At 40.2% G+C, this 24,613-nt stretch overlaps 1 protein-coding gene across 3 annotated transcripts; it reads right to left on the reverse strand.

The window, feature by feature from the left end:
* Positions 1-704: 704 nt before the first annotated feature.
* RUFY2 (RUN and FYVE domain containing 2) lies at positions 705-24,468 on the reverse strand. Of its 3 annotated transcripts, XR_014525913.1 has the most exons (19): positions 24,222-24,468; positions 22,045-22,218; positions 21,069-21,186; positions 20,871-20,972; positions 19,901-20,024; positions 19,119-19,180; positions 17,919-17,984; positions 16,691-16,760; positions 16,460-16,561; positions 15,300-15,416; positions 14,996-15,163; positions 14,013-14,110; positions 10,337-10,456; positions 8,775-8,904; positions 7,596-7,690; positions 6,004-6,052; positions 4,637-4,706; positions 4,408-4,485; positions 705-3,906 (listed from the first exon to the last, which is right to left on the reverse strand). XR_014525913.1 is itself a non-coding variant. In XM_083502597.1 (18 exons), the coding sequence occupies exons 1-18, from the start codon at positions 24,451-24,453 to the stop codon at positions 3,763-3,765; spliced, it is 2,049 nt and encodes a 682-aa protein (XP_083358723.1). In that variant the 5' UTR covers positions 24,454-24,468; the 3' UTR covers positions 705-3,762. The 3 variants fall into 3 exon arrangements, 1 of the variants encoding a protein (XP_083358723.1); XR_014525914.1 differs by lacking the exon at positions 4,637-4,706 and having other exon boundaries at positions 10,337-11,824; XM_083502597.1 differs by lacking the exon at positions 4,637-4,706.
* Positions 24,469-24,613: the final 145 nt, after the last annotated feature.

A 24,613-nucleotide genomic window follows, 5' to 3' on the forward strand; every position in this document is an offset into this window, starting at 1 on the left:
CTAGATGCGAACAGGATCCGTTCTGGAGCCCCTTTCGCATCTAGAAGCAAACGTAACTAGTGACGGCACGTCTGAGCACACGCGCATAGCTTTTCGTTGCTTCTGCGCGTGACATCATTTTGAGCTCATCTTGAAGCACATTCAACCTGAGGTATGACTGTAAAGGCAGCACAGGAAGCTTTTTAGGTTTTGGCACATCTCAAAAACTCAAGTCATTGTTCACTTTAAAACATTCAAAGTTGTTTTTTTTACCAAGTTTGCTCTGCTACTGCAGTCTATGCTATTGCTATGCTGGAGCAGTGCTTTGCAGAAGCATGAATCAGATGTGGAGAGGCTGTTGCATTAAAAGGAGATGGGTTAATAACAAGCAACGGTTAAACAAAAGTGGGGTGGGAAAGAGAATTGTTAACTAGTTCAATCAAAATGCTTAAATGGTGTGTCAGAGCCAGGATTTTTTCTCAGTATAGATGTTCACCCTAAATCAGCTGCGGGGAACCTTTGGCAGTTCAGTAAAATCTGTGGCCTTCCAGAAGTTTGTGGACTCCCAAATACCATCAGCTGTAGCCAACACAGCCAGTGATTAATGGAAATGTATACATAGGTCCTTATGATTAACTGACAATTATTCTAGGTATACTAGCTGCCTCAGAGTAACAGTAGTTACACACAAGATAAATAATGAACTCCGTATTCATTCTAAGGCCTGCTGAAAATTTCTCAAATATTTAATTTGTCCAAACCACAAGATTACAAACATTCGTATTTAAAGTTACAAAAATGTCATGTTAAAACTTACAAAAGCTGTACTAGTCAAAAAATTATTGGCACACATGCACCATTGATATTGAAAGCTTGTTCTGAAATAGCTAAATCAGTAGTGGCAGGAATGATAGAAATTTTGTTGAAAAAAGGCAAGTCTAATCTCATCTCTGTTTCTACTAAGGTGAGTTAGTCTCATAGCCTCTTTGACCCAAACATCATGACAAAAACTGAGGATGAGCAGGTTATTAAGACGTTAAAAAAACCTGTCCATTAAGATCCCAGCAAGTAGTCAGTACATCACATCTGCCATACTAGTGCTAATTGGAATGGAAAAGTAACTTATGGTGGGTGCTGTGAGTTTGAAAATGGATTCTCAGTGCCACTAAAATCTATGGGGTTTTTTGTGTGGAAGAAATAGTTCTAAAGTTAAAGCAAGAAAAGGCTATTTGATTATCTTAAATTTATGGTACTCATGCTAAGCACTAAAATGTGTCAGTTCGGCACTGTTAGTGTATTTTTAATTTACCATTTGGTAAATATGGACAAACACTGGAAGAAAAGGAATTTCTGTCAAATAGAACAGCTTTCTAGTATCAAAAACACAGGGCATTTCTTGCCTACCTTTTTTGTGGATGCATTCCAGTCTTGAAATACTATCAAATAGTTTGGAAATTAATAAAACTTTGGGATTAGGCACAACATATTTCTCAATCTTATCAAATGGCCATAGGCTTCCATCTCTGAAACAGGTTAGCTAGAAGGCTGATGGAAAAGTTGCCCTTTTGAACTGAACATGTTAAATATATTCCAAGCTAACTGCAGTTTGAGTAAGTGGCTAGTAATCAGAACTTTGTAGTGTTGTGGTTCTTTTATTGTGCTTTCTGTACCTGATGGGAATTGAGAATAGGTTTAGGGTCAACTTTGAGGAATACCACTAGTATAGGACTAAACAGGCTGCATAGGAATCCTGTACGTTAACAACTCTTATATGGCATACAAAAATTCAGCATACACAGTACACCTTCATGGTGAAATTTACAGCAGAGGGTACAGTATCAGCTGCTGAATTTCCCTATACATTGCTAAAGATACAGAAGTCGTTCCAAAGAAAGAAGATGAAGTATTTTCCTGGTGGGATACCTCTTCCCAGGTAAAGGCCTCCTGATGATCTTAAATTTGTGGTACTCAAGTGCTGAAGACACAAAAATGCCCCCTTTGCAGCTCAACAAGGCTACATGCTGTCACTGCCACCACCATTTCCTCTTTAGGCTTAGTTTTGTGCAGGGGTCTTATCTTGAAGATGAAAGAAAAATCTCAAAGGGTGAATTTAATGTTTTCCCTCTATTCCAGCTGTACCAGATATATATATCAAATCAAATGGCACAAATAATCCCATCCAGGGCTTGTATTGATGTGTTTTATTACATTTAGCACACAGGTTTGCTGTGCTTGTTAGTCTAACAAGTCATTTCCTGTCTCAAAGGTTAATGAGAATAGGTGGGTTTGCTTGTAAACAGAATTAGTAATTAGGCATAAGTATATAATATGCCCTTCAAGGCACAAATTCTACCTTGTTGTATGAAAAGCCTCCTTTAGGTTTCTGTGTGCATGTGAACTTACTAAGTACAGTCTCAAATTACAGTAACGTTCAGCTAGACTTGTTTTTAAAAGGAGTACTTAAAGCATTTTTTATTGTGTAGGTATTCTTAATTCAGCTTTAAGTTTTATGCCCTTTAGAAAATCATCTTATGTATACAGTGTAGTGTTATCAACTGAACTTCAGCAATACAAATCTCTTAATTACCCCAATTTTTCTGTATGTATCATTTCCTCACGCCCCAGCTTCAGGCAGTCTGGTGGAAATATGTAGAGAACTCTTAACTTTGCTGATTTGTATTATTTTTCAGGCCATTTAGTTAAAAAAGATCTTATTTCTGACAGAGTAAAGAAAAAAGCAAGTATCAAGTTGGCCAGTTTCCTTTAACTACTCTTCCACGCAGTATTTATTTAGTACATTTTATAATTGCTGTTCTACAGCATTCCACGGGGATAACTAAAGAACTTCTTTCTGAAATCCCTAACAAGTTTTATCATACCTGAACCTCAAAACAGAGGTTATGATGAAAGCACTACACACATTCTATGATCCCCCTCAGGATATTCTTTCCACTCCTCACCTGGCCTGTTTTCTGCTAGTTCCTCTTCAAAAGCCCTGTGCACAATATGCAAGTCAGGTAGTTTCTCTCAAAGTACTTAAAAGACCTGCCTGACAAAGTTCTTTCAGGAAGTCCAGTGATGCAAAAAACCTGCTTGCCTTCTCATTCTTCTAGCTAAGCTACCACATGCATATTGAAACTGCTGCACTAACAAGGCTGGAAACTTAATCTTATATCTAGGGATAATGTCCCAGAAAGCCAATTTATGTCACCAGAAGTATATGAAGTAGCTGCATTTACTTATATGTAATCTTCCCAATTCTGCATTTAAATGGCTTTTGTGGGGAGGGCCATGAAACATACAAAGCTGCACAAGATGCTAAACTCAACTCACCACCCTTAAAAGCCCTGTCCAGCTCCTCTGACTTCTAAGCTACAGTGTCCCCTGCCAACCTGTTCCCAAACTAAGAACCTTTTAAAAATAATCTGAAACTGCAAATCTCTGCACTTGGTCCTGGAATGGTCCATCTGCATGATAAAATGGCAAATGCTGGGAATACAAAACATTCTGCCTATATCCATTACGATGAACAATAAAGTGTGTTGCACAAGCAGATGCATTTGTAAAATCAGGCATATCAATTGCTGCATTAGCAGAACCTCACATAATATGACATGCTGCCACTGCAGGAATATCACAATGGCACAAAGATTTAAGATTGGCTGTTTAGATTTTGACAATACAAAAGCATTGGCCAGCGCTGCAGGAGTTTATACTGTAATGTTACAGCTCTTACCACTGTAGTGAAGTAACAACATTTTAGAAATCTTCTGTAGATGACTCTTATGGCACACTGGAAGAACACCTCTGTATGAGCAGCGCATGGCAGGAATCACAAACCCTTACAGGCTTTGGCGAAGATGGCAAAGGCAGTTCGTTGTCAGAGCAGGCATTACAGAAAATTTCGCCACAGTTTCTACAGTGATGCTAAATCAAGATGGGTAGGGGTGGGAAAAAGAAACCCGAAGGAGATTTTGAAATCAACAGTTTATGAAGTAAATAGAGGGTAATCAGCTACAATTAAACATTTACATACATCTATATATTTATTTCTCCCTCTCTCCCACACACCCTAGAAGCTAAATTTCCCATTTTATGTGAGGAGGTATCATGTCAGCCAGTGACTTGGCCATTATGAATGGAAAATAAGCAAGTTTAATGGTTACCTGAACATTCTATTATTGGAGCAGAGTTTGTGCTATTTGTTGCAATATTTGTAACAACAAAAAGGATTTAGTTTGAACCAAATCTGTGGGGTTAACTATGAAAATAGTATTTTTTTGTTTTTTTAACTGATAGTGATTGATGAGGTTTAGTGCACATGCATAAGAAATAATGTGAATATTAAGTATTGGTAAATAACAGAACTTGGATACAGAACTTGTTGTTAGTGGGTGAAAGCCAATGAAGCTTTTCATGCATTCTCACCTTCCTTCTGGAAAGCGAAAACTCCTTTTCACATAATTTGCAGTGTGTAGCTTCTTTGTCCTTTAGCCAGACCTGTCCCTAATGGGGAGAAAAAATGTTCTCTGAATAGAACAGGTACCATATATACAATTTATCTAATCATAAATGACAGTTGCCATTCAGGTATACAAAAGGACAACATTCCTCAGGATAGTACAAGAGACAACTCATGTTAGTTCCAACTCCTTACCCAGCCTACCATCAAGAAATCTCTCACATCAATGCATCTGTGGCCAACGCCCTGCACATTAGAGAGGATCCTAAGGAGCACAGTAGGACACACAGTTTAAGGCACTGAGCAGGATACCACATAACATGAGATGTAGATGCACACTGTATGGAAAGATGGGTATTGAGTGGATAAGACGTCTTTCAGGCAACTTGTCTGCCCTTGTAGATCCTGCTGTCGTGGAACCCCAAAGGACAGAGTTTGAAACCTACCACTCCTAACAGTGCAATCCTATATATGACTACTCAGAAATAAGTCCTACTATTTTCAGGTTAATGGGTAGCAGAAAATTAAGCACAAGTGATTATCAAGATCACAAACTAAGCTAGCGCTAGAACAGAATAAAACTAGAATTTGGGAGCCTCCCTACAATATTCTTGAAAGATGAGTTTGTGATTCTTCCTGTCTCTTAAAGCTGAAAATCACTAAAAAGTCATCTTACAGAGCACACCCTGACCATAAAAGGGGGGTGTCCCCAAGCCTGGAAATGTCAGCATAATACAGGAATTTTGTTGTAAATGGTAGGTGTAATCTATGGTGGCTAAATTCTGGCAGGCGACCTCGAGGCACTGTAGCTGTGAATGATCCACCAGTAGTTCTGCTAGGACACAGGGCCTTTTTCAAGAGATTGTTTCAGTCTTGATACTCTTTGTTAGTAGTGGTGAAAGTGAAAATACTGACTGCTAGAGGCTGAAAGTGGGTCTGGCTATTGGATTGTGGCTTTCCAAAATATGTGAGAGTCTAAGGCTGTGGGTTACTGAGAAGAAAGGAGGAAGTCTGTAACTTTATAATTCTTATGGTCTCAAATTAAGCCCATCTTTCAGATTCAATAGCTGATACTGATATGAGAAAATAAAATAGAGAGTGGACTCCACTTAGACCACTGGTCTTCAACTGATCAGGGTCACAGCCAGATCCAAGCTGGGTCACAACAGGCGCACTGCCACCAGATTAAGAAATGGGTCCCCAAATGCATGTTTGAGTTAGAAGAGGGTCCTGGGTCTGAAAAAGTTGAAGATACCTGACTTAGACTATGAAACACTGACATGTATTTTGTTGATGCATGATGTATGTGGAATGATGTAGAGTTACATTCTAATTTACTGATTAAAACCACAAAAATTTATAGCTAGGAAATGAAGCACACCGACAGAATAAGACCCAGTGAAACTATAAATACTAATGGTTAATGGTTAAAATTTACACTATAATTTGAAAGGTTAACTACCCGTTAGCTTACAGATTGGAGTGAAGTATATAATACAGAATGTCTGAAATGAATAGAAGAATTAGTCTGGATGCCCCTCCCCACCTTCCAAATTACTAACCTGCAATGTTTTATTTGCTTCTTTTATATCTTCTATTTTAAGCTTTGATCTAAAAAGAAGATATGTGAATAATAGTGTGAATAATTAAATGCACCTGTTTTCAGGGGGGGTAAATATAACTGGATTGAAGTGTGTAGAAGTCCACACTTCCTTCAACCCAACATGTATAGACATATACTCTTTCAACACAAACACCTTGCCTTTCTCCCCATTTTCTCCAACTTCCTTCACTTCTGCCTCCATGCACCTCCCTGTAAGGAAGAGGTGCTCAAGAGGGTAGTAAAAACTTACAGAAGGCCTTCATTTACAAGACAACTTATGTTTCACTGGTTCCCAATTTTCACACCTGGACCTCAAAAAACATTTCTGGAATTGAAATCTATCATTACTAGAAAAGTAAGTCATGTTCATTTCACATACCCCTATCCAGACACAGGACTCATGTGGGATCTATACCCATGTTGGGTAATGAAATACACAATCCCATATAAGCCCTGCATCTGTTTATGATTTGTAGATGAGAAAGGGAGGATACTTCCAATGAGAAGCAGAGCCTTTACAGCAATTGGCTTTGGTTTTATCTCCCTGAAAGAGTCTAGAGCTGCTGTTCTTCAGTGGCTTTTCCGAGATGCAAAGAAATCCTCTCTGTAAGAAACCTTGGCACTTACTTGCTAATGAAGGTCAAAGCCTTCGTTGGATGGTAAGAACTTCTGTTAACTGGTAAGAAAGGTTTTGTTTGGTGGCTTAGCCATTGGTAAAGTTGTAATCTGGCAGGGTTGTTTACGAGACACTGATGAAACAGAATATCCTTACAAGTGAAAAAAGGAGAAAACCTACACTGGGGTTGAGCAACTTATGATCCTCCGGATGTTTTTGGACTTCCATCTCCCAACTCACGCCCCAGCCAATATGGCCAATGGTCAGGAATAATGGAAGTTGTGGTACATCTGGAGGGCCACAGGTTTCCCAACCCTGACTTACTCCAGCACTAATCTATATAAAAAGCCCAGGAAGTACGTCAGCCAAATGGTACCTTGTTTTGAGTCTGGGTTCCGTTCTGGAGCCCCAGATGCTCAATGAAAGGGACACTCGACAAAGCACTGCTCTGTGCATGCGTGCGGAGTGGTTTGCGCTTCTGCGCATGTGGCAAACCCAGAAGTAACCCGTTCCGGTACTTCCGGGTTTGGCACGGACATTTGCCGAAATGGACAGTAGACGGAGCGGACGTTCGTGGAGGTATTACTGTATTTGTTAGGCAGGATAGCTCAGTTGGTTAGAGCATGGTGCTGATAATGCTAAGGTTGCATTGCAGGGGGTTGGACTTGATGATCCTCAGGGTCCCTTCCAACTCTACAATTCTAAGTGTTAGCCTTCTCTTCTCAGGCAACTGACCAAGGCAAAGGAGCCACTGGATTCTGCTAGCTGAGACTTAAAATGCTTTGTAGGGTTGAAGCTGCTACGAGACTTAAAGTACTTAAATAATTATAAAGCCTTAAGTAGCTGGGCTGGAGGAAGTTTAAGGTGAAACATATGCACAAGAACCAGGCTTTGATTTCATTAGTTGTGTGCAAGAAAAGAAAGAGACAAATTACTCGCTAAGTTTGCCAGCCAGTTCTTGGAGAGCTTCTTCTTGATCATGGCATAGATTTTTCAACTGCTTGTTCTTTTCTTGTAATTTTAGGAACTCCTGAAAGACAAAGAAAACATTAGCACTGTCATTAGCTTCTCAGAAGTGTTGTAAAACATTTCTATTTGGGCTGGCTTTTAAAACTGGAATTAATTACATCAGGGATGGGCAACCTGTGGCATTTTAGTTGTTGTTGGGCTCCCAGCTCCCATCAGCTCCAACCACCATAGCCAAAAGACAGGGATTACAGTTATTTTAGTCTAAGGGTGCTGACATACAGGAAGCTGAGCTACATAGGAATCATGCTCCCATTGTCATACAAGCTTGTCCAAGATTAGGGGGAAACATTCTGCTCAGTTTGTAGCAGAAACAGGCTGAATACACTGTGCTGATTGTTAGTGTTTGTAACGTTACAAACTCACTCATCCTACTGCCGGAGCAGTGTTGCAACACTTTTTAAACTTGGTTTTATGTAGTGGTAGGAATGCAAAAACGAATGTTTAAATTAAAAAAGCTTTCATGCTGTGCTTGATGAGGGAGTAGGGGAGAGGAAAGAGAGTTGCCCTGAAGACTGGGAGGAGCAGGGAAGAAAAAATACACTTGGAATCGGCATTTGATTTGTTGACAGGTACATTTGTTGAAAGCATTTGCGAAGGCAGGGGAAGTTAGGCTCATTCTGTGTGAGAAAAGCACCATGGTGAATCCTGTTTAAAAGTACATCTGTATATACCAAGCGTTCTAATGGGTAGGTCTAGCAAATGGCTTTAACAAATTTTGGTTTCCCCATTCTTGGGATGCAATAAGATTTGAATTCAACGAAATACGTTTCATATGCAAGTCTCAACTGATACAATCTTAAAACCTCTTTAGTCCACTGTATATCACAGTGGCTTTGGATATAGCAATAGCTGAGCAAACAAGAAGTATAATTTACCCTTCCTGTTCACCATGCTTCCTTGTAATCTGAGTGTATGGGATGGCTTATTTATCTCCTGTAATGATAATGATCTCTTAAGACCAACCAACAGTACTTCTACCTCGGAAGAAAGAACCTCCAGATCTCTGAGCACTTGCATACAGCTTCATGGGATAAGTACAGCTTACATAATCAGTAAAATTTTATGAAGTTTGCTGCAGAATTTACTTTTTTAAGAGTAATGATTTGTTGGGTCTCTGTCTTCAAGGAAGACGATGTTTCTTTTTCCCTTTTAAGGTCTTCTTCCATAGTTTGTCGCCATTCTCTTTCTATTTTCAAATCTGTTTCCAGCTGGCCACTAGAAATACAGAATATAAAAAAGTAATTCAAACAATTATACGTTTTAATTGACCTACTGCAATTGCACAACTATGAAATAATTAGTACAATGTATATAATTCAACACTGTAAACATTTTACACGTGCTAATTATAATAAAGATTTACTTATTGCCTTTTAAAATGTTTTATATTATTCTGTGTAGAAGACTTCTGCAAAAATAAGTGATAGGAAAAAATAAGCAAATTAACTATTATTTGACAGGAAGGTTATGAAGAAGGCAATCTTAAAATCTGATTCAAACTTCACCAAGATTCATTGATCCCTCCCAATCTCCCTTTGGAACCAGGTTAAAAGCATTTAACAGAATTTAACAGAATGCTTTCAGAATAAGGATAAGATGGTTCTGTTCTTCTTTATGATCTAGATATCTATCTACTATCTGACTGGTGTTGTTTTAAGGTGGTGGTATATTTTATTATATTGCAAGCAGCTTTGGGTAAAAACAGCAGGATATACATTTTAAAAAATAAAATAAATACATAAATCCAGCTCTAATTACCTTAAACGGGTACTGTGATGGGAGAGAGCTGCATCTAGCCCTCAAGGAGTGCACACAGTTGCTCAAGGGTCAAACTAGATAATATGTGAAATGTGTAACTGCATTTCATGCATTGTTGTTGTTTTTAATAGCCATGATAAGCCCAATCCAGGTCAGGACTACTGTGTTGCTACTGTATTACAGATATGTAAAGTGCAATTGCCTATGTCATGTACTGAGCAGTTTGGCCCTAACAATGGCCAATTGTTAGGCAAGTTAGCAGATGAGCACTGCTCCCCAAATGAGAACACTCAGTCCTGGACGAGGCCCAGGCACTCCCACACCTTCTAGGACTTTTTATTTCTGGTTTGGAGCAAGCTATGCTCCAAACCAGAAAACGATGTTTTCAAGAGCAGAAAAATATTAATAGGACAGCCCTTGTGAGTATGCATATCAGGGCAACATTTCCCCAAAGTTAAACTAGTTTCCTGAGCTCAAAGCAGCAAGATATTAAAAGCATACCCAAAACGGCGTTCTCCTGTGCCGTACGGCAAACTTAGGGGAATTTCAAAAGGAGATTGCAATGGGGCAACAGGTTCAGCTGTTCAAATAAAGTCCACTTGGCTTGCTCAAACACCTTGCATGAGCCTAAACAGGTATTTGAATCCCAGCACAGAAGTTCTGCATTCTATGAAACTACTAGATCAGGCAGATGAATTTACGATCAGCTTACTTAGTCTGTTCTTCCAACATGCACCATATAGCCATTCTGTGGTGACACATGCAGCTCTAAAACTTCTGATCTGTAATTCATCTGGATTTAGCTTTCCACTTTAATGACATTCAAAAGGGGAGGGGACACACATGTTAGAATATATGCTATCTTCTCCCCCACAAATACTTTACTTACACTTGCTTTTCCTTTTGAGTAATATCTTTCTGCAGACTTTCAGATTTACTCATATAGTCTTGCTTAAATTTCTTGTCTTCACTCTCTGCCTCCATTTGAGCCTTCTCTGCTTGTTGTAATCTGGTGTAATTCAAATCAACTTTGGGTAAAACTGAAGCTAGAATTTGGGTGTAAAGGATGAAGAAGACAAATAAAAGGAAAAAAATGGGGAAATAGAAACATTTCTAAATGAAAACAAAGCTTGGGGTAAACTCACAAACTCAAATGAGAGACCCAGACAATGCCAAGAAATCCAAATTCTTTTTCTCACTACAATAATATTTTAAAAATCCATATTTATCCAATGTTTTTATTTAGTATTCATGATTAACAGATGCCATCAATGCAGAGCCATACAGATTTTTTATTCATACATACAGAGCTGTGACTGTGACTTTGTGTGTTTTTACATGAATTCTTTTTAAAAAAATTTAAAAATCCCAAACCCTGTAAACTAACTGTTCCTTAACTACACAAATCTATCAACACTACAAAATGGGAAAACCAGTGCACTAAATGGTCTGATATAATTCAGAACACAAAGAAGAGTATTGAAATCAAGGTGGCACAAGCAGTGCCATGTTAAATCAACACAACACACACCAAATAATGTAACTGTGTGTCTACTATGGTGTGAATGGTGTAAATGAGAGCATGTAAATAATCTAAGTACTTGCTCCCAATATGGCAGGTTTTGGGGTGGTGTCTGGATTGGTGATGGGTGTAATGCAATTTGTTTCTTGAGCTCCCACACCTGTTAAGGTGTGCTTTTGTTCATTTCCACAGAAGAGGATGCTACATCAGAAAGGCCAAATGTGGCTATAATTCACCAAGTACTATTTGTTGTGCACTCTCCATTTATTACAGTAGAGTTTGTGCAAATCTAAGTATGCTATGGTAAGATATTCAAAATGGACAAAATATCAGGCCTTAAAAAAATAGTTCTGTGTAACTCAAAAGATTGTCACTTTATTTTGCTAGTATCTGAACCATTCTGCATCTAATCTTCAAACTTCACCAAACATAGAATAAAAAGCATGCTAGCTGAAATTAAAGTAGATTTCTATTTAACATTTCAAAAGTTGTAACATCGCAATATCTTTTTTTTAAAAAAGTTACTTCCAATTGGCAACTAACAAAATACGTTGGTGAGTTCAGTGTCAGAGATCTATGTTAAAACATTGACCAATTTGAATGCCAAAATTATTTTGCTACATTTAGAGCCTGATCCATAAACTATTTAAGCCAAAATACATGGGCAAATAGGCTTAAAAGCAAGGTTAAAAAAAATCCTACAAATTTTACTCCATTAAACTATTCCAAGACACATGGAGGATCTTTCAAAATGATATATCTTTAACAAGCTTGTACTGATGCTGCCCTTCATTGCTGGCACATTTCACTAAGGACATTGCAATAGTCCTGGTTTGCGTTAACAATTCTTTGTCACTTCAGATGTGCAATGGATAAAAAATTAAAGACAAATAAAGGTAACAAAATATTCAGAAACACAGAAGTTGGGATAAAGGAGAAAAGAAAAAGAAAAAGAGGAAGAAGGATGTCAATAAAAGAATATTCATGCCACTAACGTTTTAATACATAATTATGTTTTGTTTGTTTGTTAAGTAGACTGAAAAGAAAAACAATGGCAAGACATGTCAACAGCCACATGATGAGGCTATGAATGTTAACAACATCTGAGATTCAACATTGCTCAAACAGGTGCCTGTTTGTGCAGTGGGCAGCTTCTTCCTGTCCTGCCCCCTGAGGTCCTCCGTTTGCCCCATAAATATACTCTGGAGGAGTGGAGGATCACACAAAGCAGATTTGGGGTGGGAAAGGGGGAGCTGGAGAGGGGAGAAAAGTAACTGGAAGTCCCATTGTACAAGCAGTAGATGTCACCCATTAAAAAAAAAAATTAAGAGAAGTAAAGCATGTAAACATACTTCTGTATTCATAATAAATGACCTACATGTTACATGCCATTTTTTTAGTATACATATATATATATATAGCCTCAGAGTTACTTTAGAAGCATCCATTTTCTCATGCACCATCTACAAGACTTTTTACTTCTTTTTATTTTAAAAAATGACAATATCACAAACTGCTTTTGAAACTCTCTTTTTGTTTCAAAAGGTGATTTCCTGAGCTGGGGAAGGAGAAGATGCTGCTGAAGACATACAACACTTCTCCCCCCGCCCCCACAAAAAGTTCCCAGCTATTGAGGACATGAAGGTAGTTTCAGGATTCTCTGGGACTCGACCCTACACACTTACACTCAGAATGGAAGAATGTTCTCAATTTAAATGGAAGAGTATTTCCAAATGATTTTTCTCCAATTGAATATATGGGCCAACAAATAATTCTAAGAGTCTGCACACATCAAGTGCCTAACTAGATGAGACAAAAGAATATCTGAACCAAAATCCTGTTTTGTTTTATGTGTGCAGTGTTAAGTTTTAAAGCACCCATGGAGGTGAAATGGCTGTGGCACTGGAGGAAGCAAATTATTCCACTACATGATTTGTCCAACCTAAATCCCCTCAAGTATATTTTTCTTGTTACACACTGCCTTGCAGGACATCTTTATGAGAGAAAATTGCTAAGGAGTAAATCCTACACAAATTTGGAGTAGTCCCTAAGACAGTGGGATGGAGCCTTGCATGCCTCCTTCCAGCAATTCCTGTAGCATATCTGGTGCAAAACGTATTGCTCTGCTGTCCTTTGGGCCACATTAGCGAGGCTGTCTGGCCATCCCAGGATCTCCATATACACTGCCCAGGCCTGCATCCCACAAGTGTCACTTTGGTGCTGCAAGAACACAGCAAGAACATGGGAGGCAGCAGTTACAATTTACTGGTCTCTGCAGTCACAGCAGGCACTGCGATTCTCCAGCAGTTTGACTTCACCTCTCATGAGACAGACAGATGCCAACAAATATTTTTATTGGCGTGCAAAAACCTTTCAGAAGGTTAGATCAAGAAAACAGTGTGAAGGAAAGCTTTTTTTAAGATCTTCAAGGGCACAGCACCAAACACATTATCAGCACCACTACAGTTCTCAAATTGCAGGGGGTCAGAGGGGGCCTGCCCTTTTCCTTGCCTTTTTGTGATGGTTTCCATACTACTGTTTTTGGAAGGCTGCAGACAGCACCATTTTGCAAATCTGGAGTGAGGACATGGGATGGGGTTTGTGAATTGGCTTGGGGTCCCCTCTGCCTTCCTTATCCCTAAGCTGAGCATGGTCCCTAACGCTACTTTTAAAAGACAATTCAATCACAGATCTCCTATTGTCTCAACTAGTTTAACATTTAACTTCAAATGTATGAGTAAGAAATCAGAAAAGTTACTTTAGTCAATTGGGACTTTTCTGGATAGATGTAATATGCGACGGGGGGTGGGGGTGGAAATTCTGAAACAGCTAGCAAGGAGTCAAATAGGATATCTCAGGCACAAAAAAATAAGGGAATTGAAATATGCATTCAAAGCACCTAAAAACAGCGTAAGAAACACACATTTTGATCCTTCAAAACAAAGTCATATCTCAGTGCCTACTATATGAGAATGTGGCAACTGAAGCAAAAGAAATGAGTCTGAGGGGGAGTGGAGAAGCAGAATAAAAGAAGATGCTGTACCTTTGCTCCAACTGCTTCATAGTTGCTGTAATCTGATTGGTTTTATCTTCAAGTCTGCCAATGATTTCGTTCTTTTCTTTCAGCGCATCATCTGAAACCTATGATATAAGAGTGATTATTATATTGCAACACTATATAACTTGAGTATTAACAAGCGAGTAATAATAAAATCTACAGTCTGGATGTGTAGGTTTTTTTTCTTCCTTTCCTCTCCATTCGAAATTGCTCCCTCTTGCCCAGCCTTGGACAGTAAACTCTCTAAAGTAACCCTCCCCACACTGCTAGTGCTGTATTGATGTGCAACAGCAGTAGTAGGAACTTACTTTCAGGTAAGCAGCCCAATCTTCAGAAGAAGGAAATTGACAATAAGTTTAACTTTCTAAATTTCCCTTTTTCTTATACCCCCCAAGGGCTACTAAAAGGAGAACAAGTGGAACTTTAAAAGCAATTTGGTGGTGGGTGGCTTGTGGCTAAAACCACTATTGCCTTCCTTTCTAATTTATGAGGTAGAAACAATCAGAGATGATGGAAGTCTTTCCCCTCAGTAAGCTTATTAAGTTGGCTCTGTCTCCTGGTCTGAAGCAAATGAGGCTGACATGCAACAGTGCATGAGTGGGTTGCCACCGACAAAATGGGATTGCCCCTTCTTCCCCATTGCAACCTCTGTTCTCCTGAGGAGGGACTCCCAAACCTCAGGAGCAGTTTGTGGGATCATGCAAGGGGCAGGAGAGTACATTATGTTATATGAGTGAGAGCCTGCAGTTGCTGGCAGGCTGACAACAGAGGATATCAGCCAAAGCCTCCTCATCCTGATGGTCACCTTGCTCCTATGCTGAGAATGCAGCTGTAAGAATAACTATCATCCGTTGATATTCAAAGCTAGTTCTCAAAAGGACAGGTGGGCCTCCCTAGAGGGGGAAAGAGTATTGCTTAAAAATTGTATTTCGTTTAGCTTCCAGTTGCAAACAGTAAAATGTTCTTACTTGTAGCTTTTTGTACATTTCTACATTTATTCCTTTGACTTCCTCCAACTGTTGCCGCAGACTTATAAGAGTGTCTTGTTTTTCATGTATATCCTTCTCCAACAACTTCATTGCAAGTTCTATCTCATGCTTCATACCAACTTGAACCATCAGCTCATTCTCTATATCCTACAAAATACAAAGAAGTGCACAGATATCAAATGCATTAAGGTGGGAAAATATGGGGATAGAAGACAAGCCAGCTTACATGCCTCTGGATATACAAGTTCCCACTGCCACCATAGCATATCTGATATACACTCACTTGTCTCAACTGTGATTCTTCTCGAAGCTGCCTGTGTGCTTCATTGTACATGTCATCCAGGCTTTGTCTGGAGTGCTTGTATGTCTGAAGTTCTGCTTCAGCATCCACTTTGTTCACCTACAAGTAAGGAATTCATACTTAGATCACTTTCCCCAAGAGCATATCTTCATGCGGGGGAAACAGACAAGGGTATTGTATAATGACACTCTCTGACTCAGTAAAACACAGTAAGCTGTAAATGTCCCATCTCGTGTTGACAGAATCAGTGCTCTCTGAAATGCCACATATTACATGGAGCCAAACCCAAATTTTACAAGCTTGTGCTTCACCGGCAGCTGCAGTCAATTTTGGCTCTCTAAAGATGAAGAGTATGTCTATATGACACACAAGCTTCTGAAGATCTGTTAATCTCATTCTTCTTTTTACATTTTGAGGTGCACACTTAAAAACAAAATGTAGCCACACACCTAAAAACAGTAATGTGTTAGCCCTCATTGAGTTATTTTGCAGCATTTTTTTCCTAAATATGTTTGTATTTCTGTAAGCCTTGGGGTTCCCCCAAGCCTACTGATACCTCCCTCCTGTGTGGTGGTGATGCTGTTTCAACTATATAAGCAAAGGAACTCACAGCTGGAACACCAGTAATTGAACAAGTAGGATCTGAAACAAAATGTCTGAGTGGAATGTTCCTGTTCAGGTTTCCAACCACTCCATTCTATCTCCTCCCACTTTTCTATTACGCCCTGAAAGTCAACATTCTGTACTCACTAAGCATGCTCAGTTCTTCTTGGAGTCCACCCCCCTACCCAACTTAAGGTTCCTCCCTCCAAAGCTTTTTCAAATCATTGGTTTCCCCTTAGCCTAGTGAGGCCATTTTGGCCACATAAGGACAGGCACTCAGACAATGAGTTTGCTATTTGTATTTATGATAGGATCCTCTAGTATGTCAAATAGCCCAAGACTGTGCAACATGCCAGAATTTAGTGCTGATTCTGCAATGGCTGTGTTGCTACCTACTCTTTGATAGGACACTCACCTATCATATTTTACTTGAGCCAGTTTAGAGAGAGCACATGCACACAAAAAAGCAAAGGCCACCTCTTTACTAATATTGCTTTGTACCGTGTATTATATTTCCTTTGTAAATAGAACTCTCATACCTCTAGATGATGCTGTGTTTTCATTAAAATGAGTGTATTTTCACTTCGCAAGTGATGATTTTCTTCTTGAAGTTTAATTATATTATTTTTGGCTATTGCTAACTAAGAAAGAAGTGGAACAAAAAAGCAAAAAGATTCAGGTGAACAATAATAGGAAAACAAAAATATTTCAACACACACAGGCAGAACAGAAAGATAGTATTGGTCATATGCATTGCTAAAAGTCCGTACCTCTTCAATTAGTTTAGTGTTTGACTTCTCTAGCGAATCAACGCGTGTATGGAGACTGCTGACTGTGCTACTGAAAACAGTAAAGAGAACCTCATTCAAAATTACACATCAAATCCTACAAGTACAAATAGTACTATGCAATTTACATAACATTCTAGTGCCTGTTTGGGTGTCCACTGATCAATGGAGTTGGAAAACACATCTTCCACCATACATCTTTCAAGAAGAGAAGTGCACTAGCTTTATTTTATTGCCATCATCATATTTTTGTTCCTTGAAATGACATTTGCTATCACTTTAAATGCCCATTATGGAACTGCTAACTTTCATTCTTTCTTTCAGCTCTCATGAGTCAGGAAATTTCTATTTTTTGCTGCTGTTCTTTAGAGAAGTCCTCAGCACCACCTCATCCCAGTGGCTCTAGCAGCCTTTTCTTATAACCTAATAACAAGCCCATGCCATTCTAAGAACAAATATTTAAAGTCTTAATAGTAAAATTCTGCACACATGTTAACATTGCTCTTTTGCACTGCAGTCCTAATTTTAGTTTTTTAATTTTATAATTAAATCCCATGGAGTTCAATGGGACAAGGGCAGTGCTATATGCTATGATTTTTGCAGAAAACATCAGTGTTATACTGGTGATTTCAAGCCAAAGACAAAAAGTATGAATGGAAAATATGCATGAACATACAACTTTAAACATCCATGTACACATACATAAAAGAGAAACATACATGGGTGTTTGAAAAAGTATGCTTGCATATAGTTTGCATTTGCATGTTACATCCTTCCTGTGCAAAATACCAGTTTAACACAAATGATTCCCACAATAGTTGGAAATTACAGCAATATCCTTACTTCCAAGAAAATATGTTTAGGATTGCAATCTTAGTCCCCTTCATAAAGAACAGCAAGACTGAAAGTATCAAATTTCAGGATTTGTACCATGATAATTTGAATAATAAACTCCTCTTACTTTGCCCACATTTAAAAGAATAGCCTATTTAACAGACAAAACACTTGAAACATTAGTCTTCCAACAGCTTCATTCATTCTAGACTCCCTTTCAGTAGCTATATGATGCAACCATTAAACTAAGCCAAATGCAACTAAAAGGATTTCAGTGCCATCTACTGTACCAGAAAAGGCATGTTTTTATTGGAATTACTTTTTTAAAAGATGATGCCTCTATATGGATTCAACAGATGCTTCTGTAAATACTTACTTCAGCTGCCTGTTTAGTTCTTCAACATAATTCTTTTGATCCAATATAGCAGCAATATGGTCATTTCTAAAGTGATGAAAACGTATTTAATTAGACATTTATCTGACACCATATATGCAGGGGTGGAGGAAGGGGGGTGCAGTGGGGGTGGGGCACCCTGGGTGTCACCACTGAGAGGGGTGACAAAATGCCAGGCAGCACTCACTGCGGCGCCTGCAGTGCGCCCGAGCCACACGTCTCTCCTAGGAGTGATGCGGTGGCTTGGGCACCCGCAGGCTCCGCACTGCCCCAAATGGTCCGCCCACTGTCTCCCCCTCAGTTGTAGGGCAGCTGAGTGGGAGGAGGCATCAACAATACAGAACAACAACCCCCCGTGTTGCAAACTTAACACAACAAACAATACAAGCAACACGCAGGCCAGTATACTAGATAGCACTGTAATTCTTATTGCATAATATACATGATTTAGTAACAAAAACAAAATGTGTGCACTTGTAAATTCTCTAATATATTTGAAATCAATTGAATACATGTCTGTCAATCTTTGAAAGCTCGTAGAAGTATAATAAGTCTATGGTTGAAACAAAGTAATAGATGCTATCCTGTGGGCTAAGCGGTAAGACTTTTTAGGTGAAATTCCAAATGAAAAATTGGGGCCACACTATAGGTGCACTCCTGATTCTTCTTTCCAGCCACTGCTTGAATTTGGCGCTTTTTCCTGTCGCTCTGCACAGCAACAGAAAAAGGCACCACACTAAAGCTAGAGAAGAAGAATCCAGAGTGTGTCCCTGATGTCATACGACATCCTTACGCACCTGTCAACATGGCTGTGGAGGGTGGGCCAGTTCTTCATCTATCCCCTTGGCCAGATCCACTTTCCTATCTCTGACAGGAGGAGAAATGGCAAAACAAATAAGGAAAGAAAAGGGGACTCAGAAGAGCAAGGCCTTGACTTAAGAAGTCTGAAGCAGGAATTATCATGATTGTTAATCTGCGTTCAGTTTGCAGAGGTTCCAGTAAAAGGATCAGATGTTCATATATTTGTCCTCTCATTGATCCTAGCAAAACAAAGCAAGTTGATCCACCCTGATCCTTTTACCTCACACTTCTGCTTCCTGCCCTTAGGGAGCCTGGCAGAAAAACACAAAACCCATTTCAAAGCATTTAATGTACTTGTTTATTAGAAATGTTAAAACATACCTTTCTTTGCTTTCAATATCATCTTCATTCTTTAAATACATAGAGAAATCAATCACACCAACCTAAGAAGAAATAGATTTATTCACATTTTGTATTTTTATTTTTATTTTTAAAAAGGAAAACAGGGTTTGGTCTTTACTTCACTGATGTTACTGGAAATGTGCAATGAAACCTTACTGTAGGAGAGCATGAGCACAACAGGCCTTACATCATTGATAATGACAAGCTTTCATTCAAAGCTGCATCATCTGCGCTTCAGACCCCTATCCCCGTTTCAACAACCCTTTCAGGGTAAAGATTACTAACCCAGATGTATTTCCTCTTTCAAGCAGTCACACATTTATACTTCTGCAGTAAAAGAGTTTGAAGGCTTTATACAGAACTATTTCCAATCTTTGGAGACTTTCTGGATAATCAGGCAAAAAGGAAAACAAGCAGCTAGGTTGCACTTTTATGGTTTTTGTAACCAAGCCAAAAGCTTTCTAATAAAGGAACCGATTCATGTAAGCTCCATCACTATTCCTCTGCAGAAGAAACAATTCATTAATCAGGCCTTTAATTGCGTTTCAAAGGAAATAAGTGTGTTTTGTTTAGGGAATAGTCAACTTCCTTTCCATTTAACTCATCAAGCTAAATAATAAACTTTTTTTTTCTTTTAAGAAAGCACATTACAACTTTTAATACTCTGCATTCAGATCCATCAGTTTGATATTTCCCCCATCATTTCATTAAAAAAACCCTTTAAAGCAAAAGTATGAGACCATAGCTTTATATCTACTTACTTGTGAATCCAAGTCTTCTCCTTTTACACAAAGATTTGCATCAATTACATTTAACCCAACGAGCAAGCCAACGATAACTGCTCCTTCTTCTTCCATCATCAGTGCATGATATTCATAAAATTCGCTGAAAAATGCATTTTTTAAAAACTTCATAACTTATTTTAACATACTTTGAATCAATTTTTAACTTAAATCAGTAATTTATTTTATTTTCAAATGTTTTAAAGATTGACTTCACCGATACTCCAAGGTGGTTAAAAGTTCAGAGCAACATACTGAATATACCAACTAAAGTGGCAACTTATACAGAATCTAAGTTTCCCCAACAAAATAAAATGAAATGAAATGGGAAAGGTCCACCATAGTATGAAAGGGCATCTGCTCTGCAACAGGGCTTTTCCTTCTTTTCCAATCCCCAATCCTCCCCCCACCGCTCTGGAGAGTTCAAGGACCCTCTGGAATAAATTTTGGGGGTGCACAAGGGGGGACAGAAGAAATGAGAAGAAAAACTGGAAGTCAACTCAACTTCAGTTACAAAAGAAAATTAGGTGCTCAGATCTTTTGCTAAAATAAAAAAATTCCTTCCAGTAGCACCTTAAAGACCAACTAAGTTAGTTCTTGGTATGAGCTTTCGTGTGCATGCACACTTCTTCAGATATTCTTCTTCTGAAGAAGTGTGCATGCACACGAAAGCTCATACCAAGAACTAACTTAGTTGGTCTTTAAGGTGCTACTGGAAGGAATTTTTTTATTTTGACTATGGCAGACCAACACGGCTACAGATCTTTTGCTGTGTAAGCAACACAAATGCAAACCAAGTGAAGAAAAAATAGTTGTGAGCCTAAGTTTTAACTTTACTGTCATATTACTTAGCAATAGCTATAGTAAAATGTAACATAATTGTACAATTCTGGTAGCAATTACAGCGCTGAACTTAATTTACCCTATAAAAATCTGAATGGACACTCACCCAAGCAATTCCTTCTGAAAGATGAGACATCGTAGATAATCAGCCATCTTTTTTTGCATAAGTGCCAATCGTAACCAAGCTCGGGCACGTCCTAGTGGAGTCCTAGTTTTTAAAAAAGGAATAGCTCAGAAAACAAATATCTGTTGGCCAGGATTATTGTCCAAAATGGAAAAGATCTTTACTGGCAACACAACTTACTTGAGACCAGGCAAATCTCTCACACTAGCAGCGATTTCCTCAGCTTCTGGGTACAACTTCTCCACAAGCTCCAGAGGACCCCATATTGTTTTATTGTAACTGAGAAAAGACTTTTTTACTAGAAGAAGGAAAATATAATATTTTTACATTTTAAACTTGGCTTTACACTTTAATACAGCTGTTATCTAGATAGCACTATAAAAGTTATTTCTAGGTAAGCCGTATCAGAGTGCAAGGAACATTTGTAAGCATGGTTAATATTCAACACTTATACAGTATCAGCATATTTAATCTGCTGCACCTAAGATTCTCTAAAACCATAGCAGCCAACCATGAAATGAATGTTATAAGAACACCAAGGACAAAATAAGGCAAAACAAAAAAGAATCTGTGAGTAGAGGTTACATATCCCAGGAAGCCAACAAAGAAGAGAAATAGCAGGGACTTGCAGGACTCCAAAGAAGTAAAAAAATCCTGTAAAATAAATTAGAGGGTTTCTTCAGTTGCCCACATCAAAACTAATGAATCCAAGTGGGGAAGCACATAGATTCCCCCTTGGATTGACTGAGGTGAGGGAAGTCTACAGTGTGCATCCTGGACCCATGAAGATGAACACAGGCTAATACAGTGGTACCTCAGTTTAAGAACAGTCCTGTTTACGAACAATTCAGTTTATGAACTCTGCAAAACCGGAAGTAGCATCCCGGTTTGCGAACTTGACCTCAGTCTAAGAATGGAATCTGAACAGTGGAAGGGAACCAGCGGCAGGAGGCCTCATTAGGGAAAGCACGCCTCGGTTTACGGATTAAGTTCGTAAACAGAGGTACCACTGTATAGGGAATTCTATATGCCTAAACTTGCCTTAATCTAGAATGTGTAATCTAGTATTATGCTCTTTTGCTACATAACAAAATTAAATGTCAATATGCTTTGGTAAAAACAAACAATCATGCCTTTTAAAACATGCATTTGGTACCTTTAAGGCCATGTTTCAGGCAGTGCTCCATAACAACGAAGAACTGTTGCAGAGGTGGATAGTCAGAATCAAGGGTTCGGCCAAAGCTCAGGGCAGATTCAATGAGTCCCTTGATACTCAGTTTGGCCATATTCAATAAATTTGTTCGCTCAACAGCTGTGGGGTCTTTCACAGCTTAAAAAGGGAAAAAAGCAAAATTATTCAATGAGAACAGAATAGTTCGATACTGCTTTACTGATAAAAACACAACAATCTTGTCCAAAACTAAACATAAATAATGAAAGGGGAAAGAGAATAGGATAAAAAGCATGTTATGAAACATAGGGTGTGGCTGTATAGAGCTTTTCCTCTGAAGGAACAGAATATTTCTGTAGACCTGCAGCACTGGCAAGTGTCCTGTTCTAAATCAGGGCAGAGAGCACTTTAGCCTGGAAAATCTAGCACTGCTTGCCATTTCCCCAGGTACATCAAGTTCTTAATATGAAAATCCATAAAAGATATGTGAAATAATAGCACTGCAACATTTTCAAATCATTTAAGATGGCCTAAAATTTTGCTTTTGTTACTGCAATGTACTGATGTTTCCAGTGAACTAACCACAATGACTCTGCAAGCCAACATATGCTGACCGAAAGCTTATTTTTGCCAAATGTGTTTGCAAGCCCCACTGGGTCTAGCAGGATCAGGCCCAGTTCAAAAAGCAAGGGTGAAACTAGGCTTTATTTCATCCGGGTCAAAGACCCAGTTTGGCACACCCCCCCCCCCCACACAGGTTGGGACTTGGGAGCCTTAATGGTGCCCCTCTGAAGGTTTCACCCAGGGCAAAAAACCAGGGTAGCCACCTCCCCCCCCTACAGCACTGCAAGAAGCATAACCCTAGCAGGAAAAAAACCGTGGTCCTCACTGGTTTTTAAAGTAATTTCTCCTCACTTCCCTTATATGATGGCATCATAACGGTTGCAATATTGTGCACTGTTAGCTGGAAGTAAGCCCCTCTGAAAACTGGAACTTACTTCTGAGTAGGATAGGGCTGCATCTATCAGACCCCAGAGCAGCTGCTACCTGGCCACAATATACCTACACCAAGCATCACAATCACAGAGAGTTGCCCACTTTTTCAGTCCCTGCCAATCGCGATTCTGAGACAGGGTCCCACGCAAGAACCGATTCATGTGCGGAGTTCCTCCACACGAGGGGGTGGGCATCCTGATTGGTCCAGGAACCCCTCCCCGGACCTCCACGCGCCTAGCGAAGTTTGCGGGAAAGGTCCGTTCTGACGCTCAGCGGATGCGTGACGCAGCAGGCGGGGCCGGCCGGCCGGCGGGACTCTCTTTCCCCAAGCTCAACACGCGGCGGCCGTTCGTCTGCACATGATTCCCCTCGTGACGTTGCCAATGGTAAACCACTCTTTCCCGCAAGAAGCTATAATGAAGCAGCCCTACCTTCTTCACCGCCAGCAGTGCGCGCCCTCCCTACAGGCTCTCCAGCTTCGGATACAGAAACTTAAAGGAGAGATAATGACGATGACCTGAAGCCTCCTCCCGGCAGGGCTTCTACATTCAAAGCAGGCGCTGCTTGTTACTTAAGAAGCTACCGAAACTGCGCAAGCGAATAATGGGGAGCTACTACCAAGAGCCCGTCAACTGGAGCATCAACATCGTTGTGCAAAGCGAAGCCATTTCACTGCCTGCACGGTTTTCATAGGAGATTTATCAATCTATTAACTCCTATGCTACCAATAGCCCGGGGTGGGTTTCGTTCCTAAGGGAACCTAGAGAGGGGCTCCCACCCCACAAAGGCCTGGATGCGGAATGAAATTGGGGGGCGGGCAGAGGACCGCGAGAGACTTTCTCGCGGCGGCCTTTAAGACCAATGGACTTTTCAGCATCCTTTTTCCCCCCCGGAGACGTGTGCAAGAGAAACACTTTAGGGTCAGACCTGTTGTTCGCCTGCCGAGGCTCGAGGGGCGGCTTCAGCCCCTCGCGGATACCCGCCCCACAGCGGGCGAGCGAAGACAGCGCTTCCCCCATAACAGAGGGCGGCCGAGCCCACCCAGCCTCCCTCCCCAGAGGGAGAAGAAACGCTCCGTCAGCCCTTTCCCTTCGCCGCCGCCCGCCCAAGTTCCTCCGGCTCCCCTCACGCCCGGCCGCCGCCGCCGCTTCTCCTCTCCTCCTTACCCATCGCCAGCGAGGAGCAGCAGCTGCCCGAGCAGCTCAGCGAGGTGGACCCAGCCTTTGCTCCTTTCACGGCCTTTCTCCAGCCCTCCTCCGCCTCCTCCATCTCCGCCCTCCGCCGCCGGAACCGCGCCCGCTGCGCCCCTGGCGGCGGGAGGACCCGGACGGAGGCGCGTCGCTGCGAGGGGCCGGAGCCAGATGTCGTGACAGGGCGAATTCTTCGAATTTGCTTCATATGGATTAGCCTCTCCCAAATTCCCAGGCCAGGCTGGGGGTGGGGTTCACTTTTGCCTTGAGGTGAAAAGACGGGTTCTGCACTTCTCCCCCCCCTCAATTATTCTAATTTCTTTTAAACATTATTTATCAAAATCCTATGCCGCCCCTCATCCGACAAC

The sequence above is a fragment of the Podarcis liolepis genome, assembly GCF_965112155.1.
Source record: "Podarcis liolepis genome assembly, chromosome: 5".
Lineage (NCBI taxonomy): Eukaryota > Metazoa > Chordata > Lepidosauria > Squamata > Lacertidae > Podarcis > Podarcis liolepis.

Coding starts and splice junctions, on each gene's coding strand:
- RUFY2 (XM_083502597.1), bottom strand. CDS start 24,453: ATGAAGCAAATTCGAAGAATTCGCCCTGTCACGACATCTGGCTCCGGC. Junction 15,164..15,299: donor AAGAATCACAGTTGAGACAA/GTGAGTGTATAT, acceptor TGTATTTTGTAG/GATATAGAGAATGAGCTGAT. Junction 3,907..4,407: donor TTTCGCTTTCCAGAAGGAAG/GTGAGAATGCAT, acceptor ATCTTGATTTAG/CATCACTGTAGAAACTGTGG.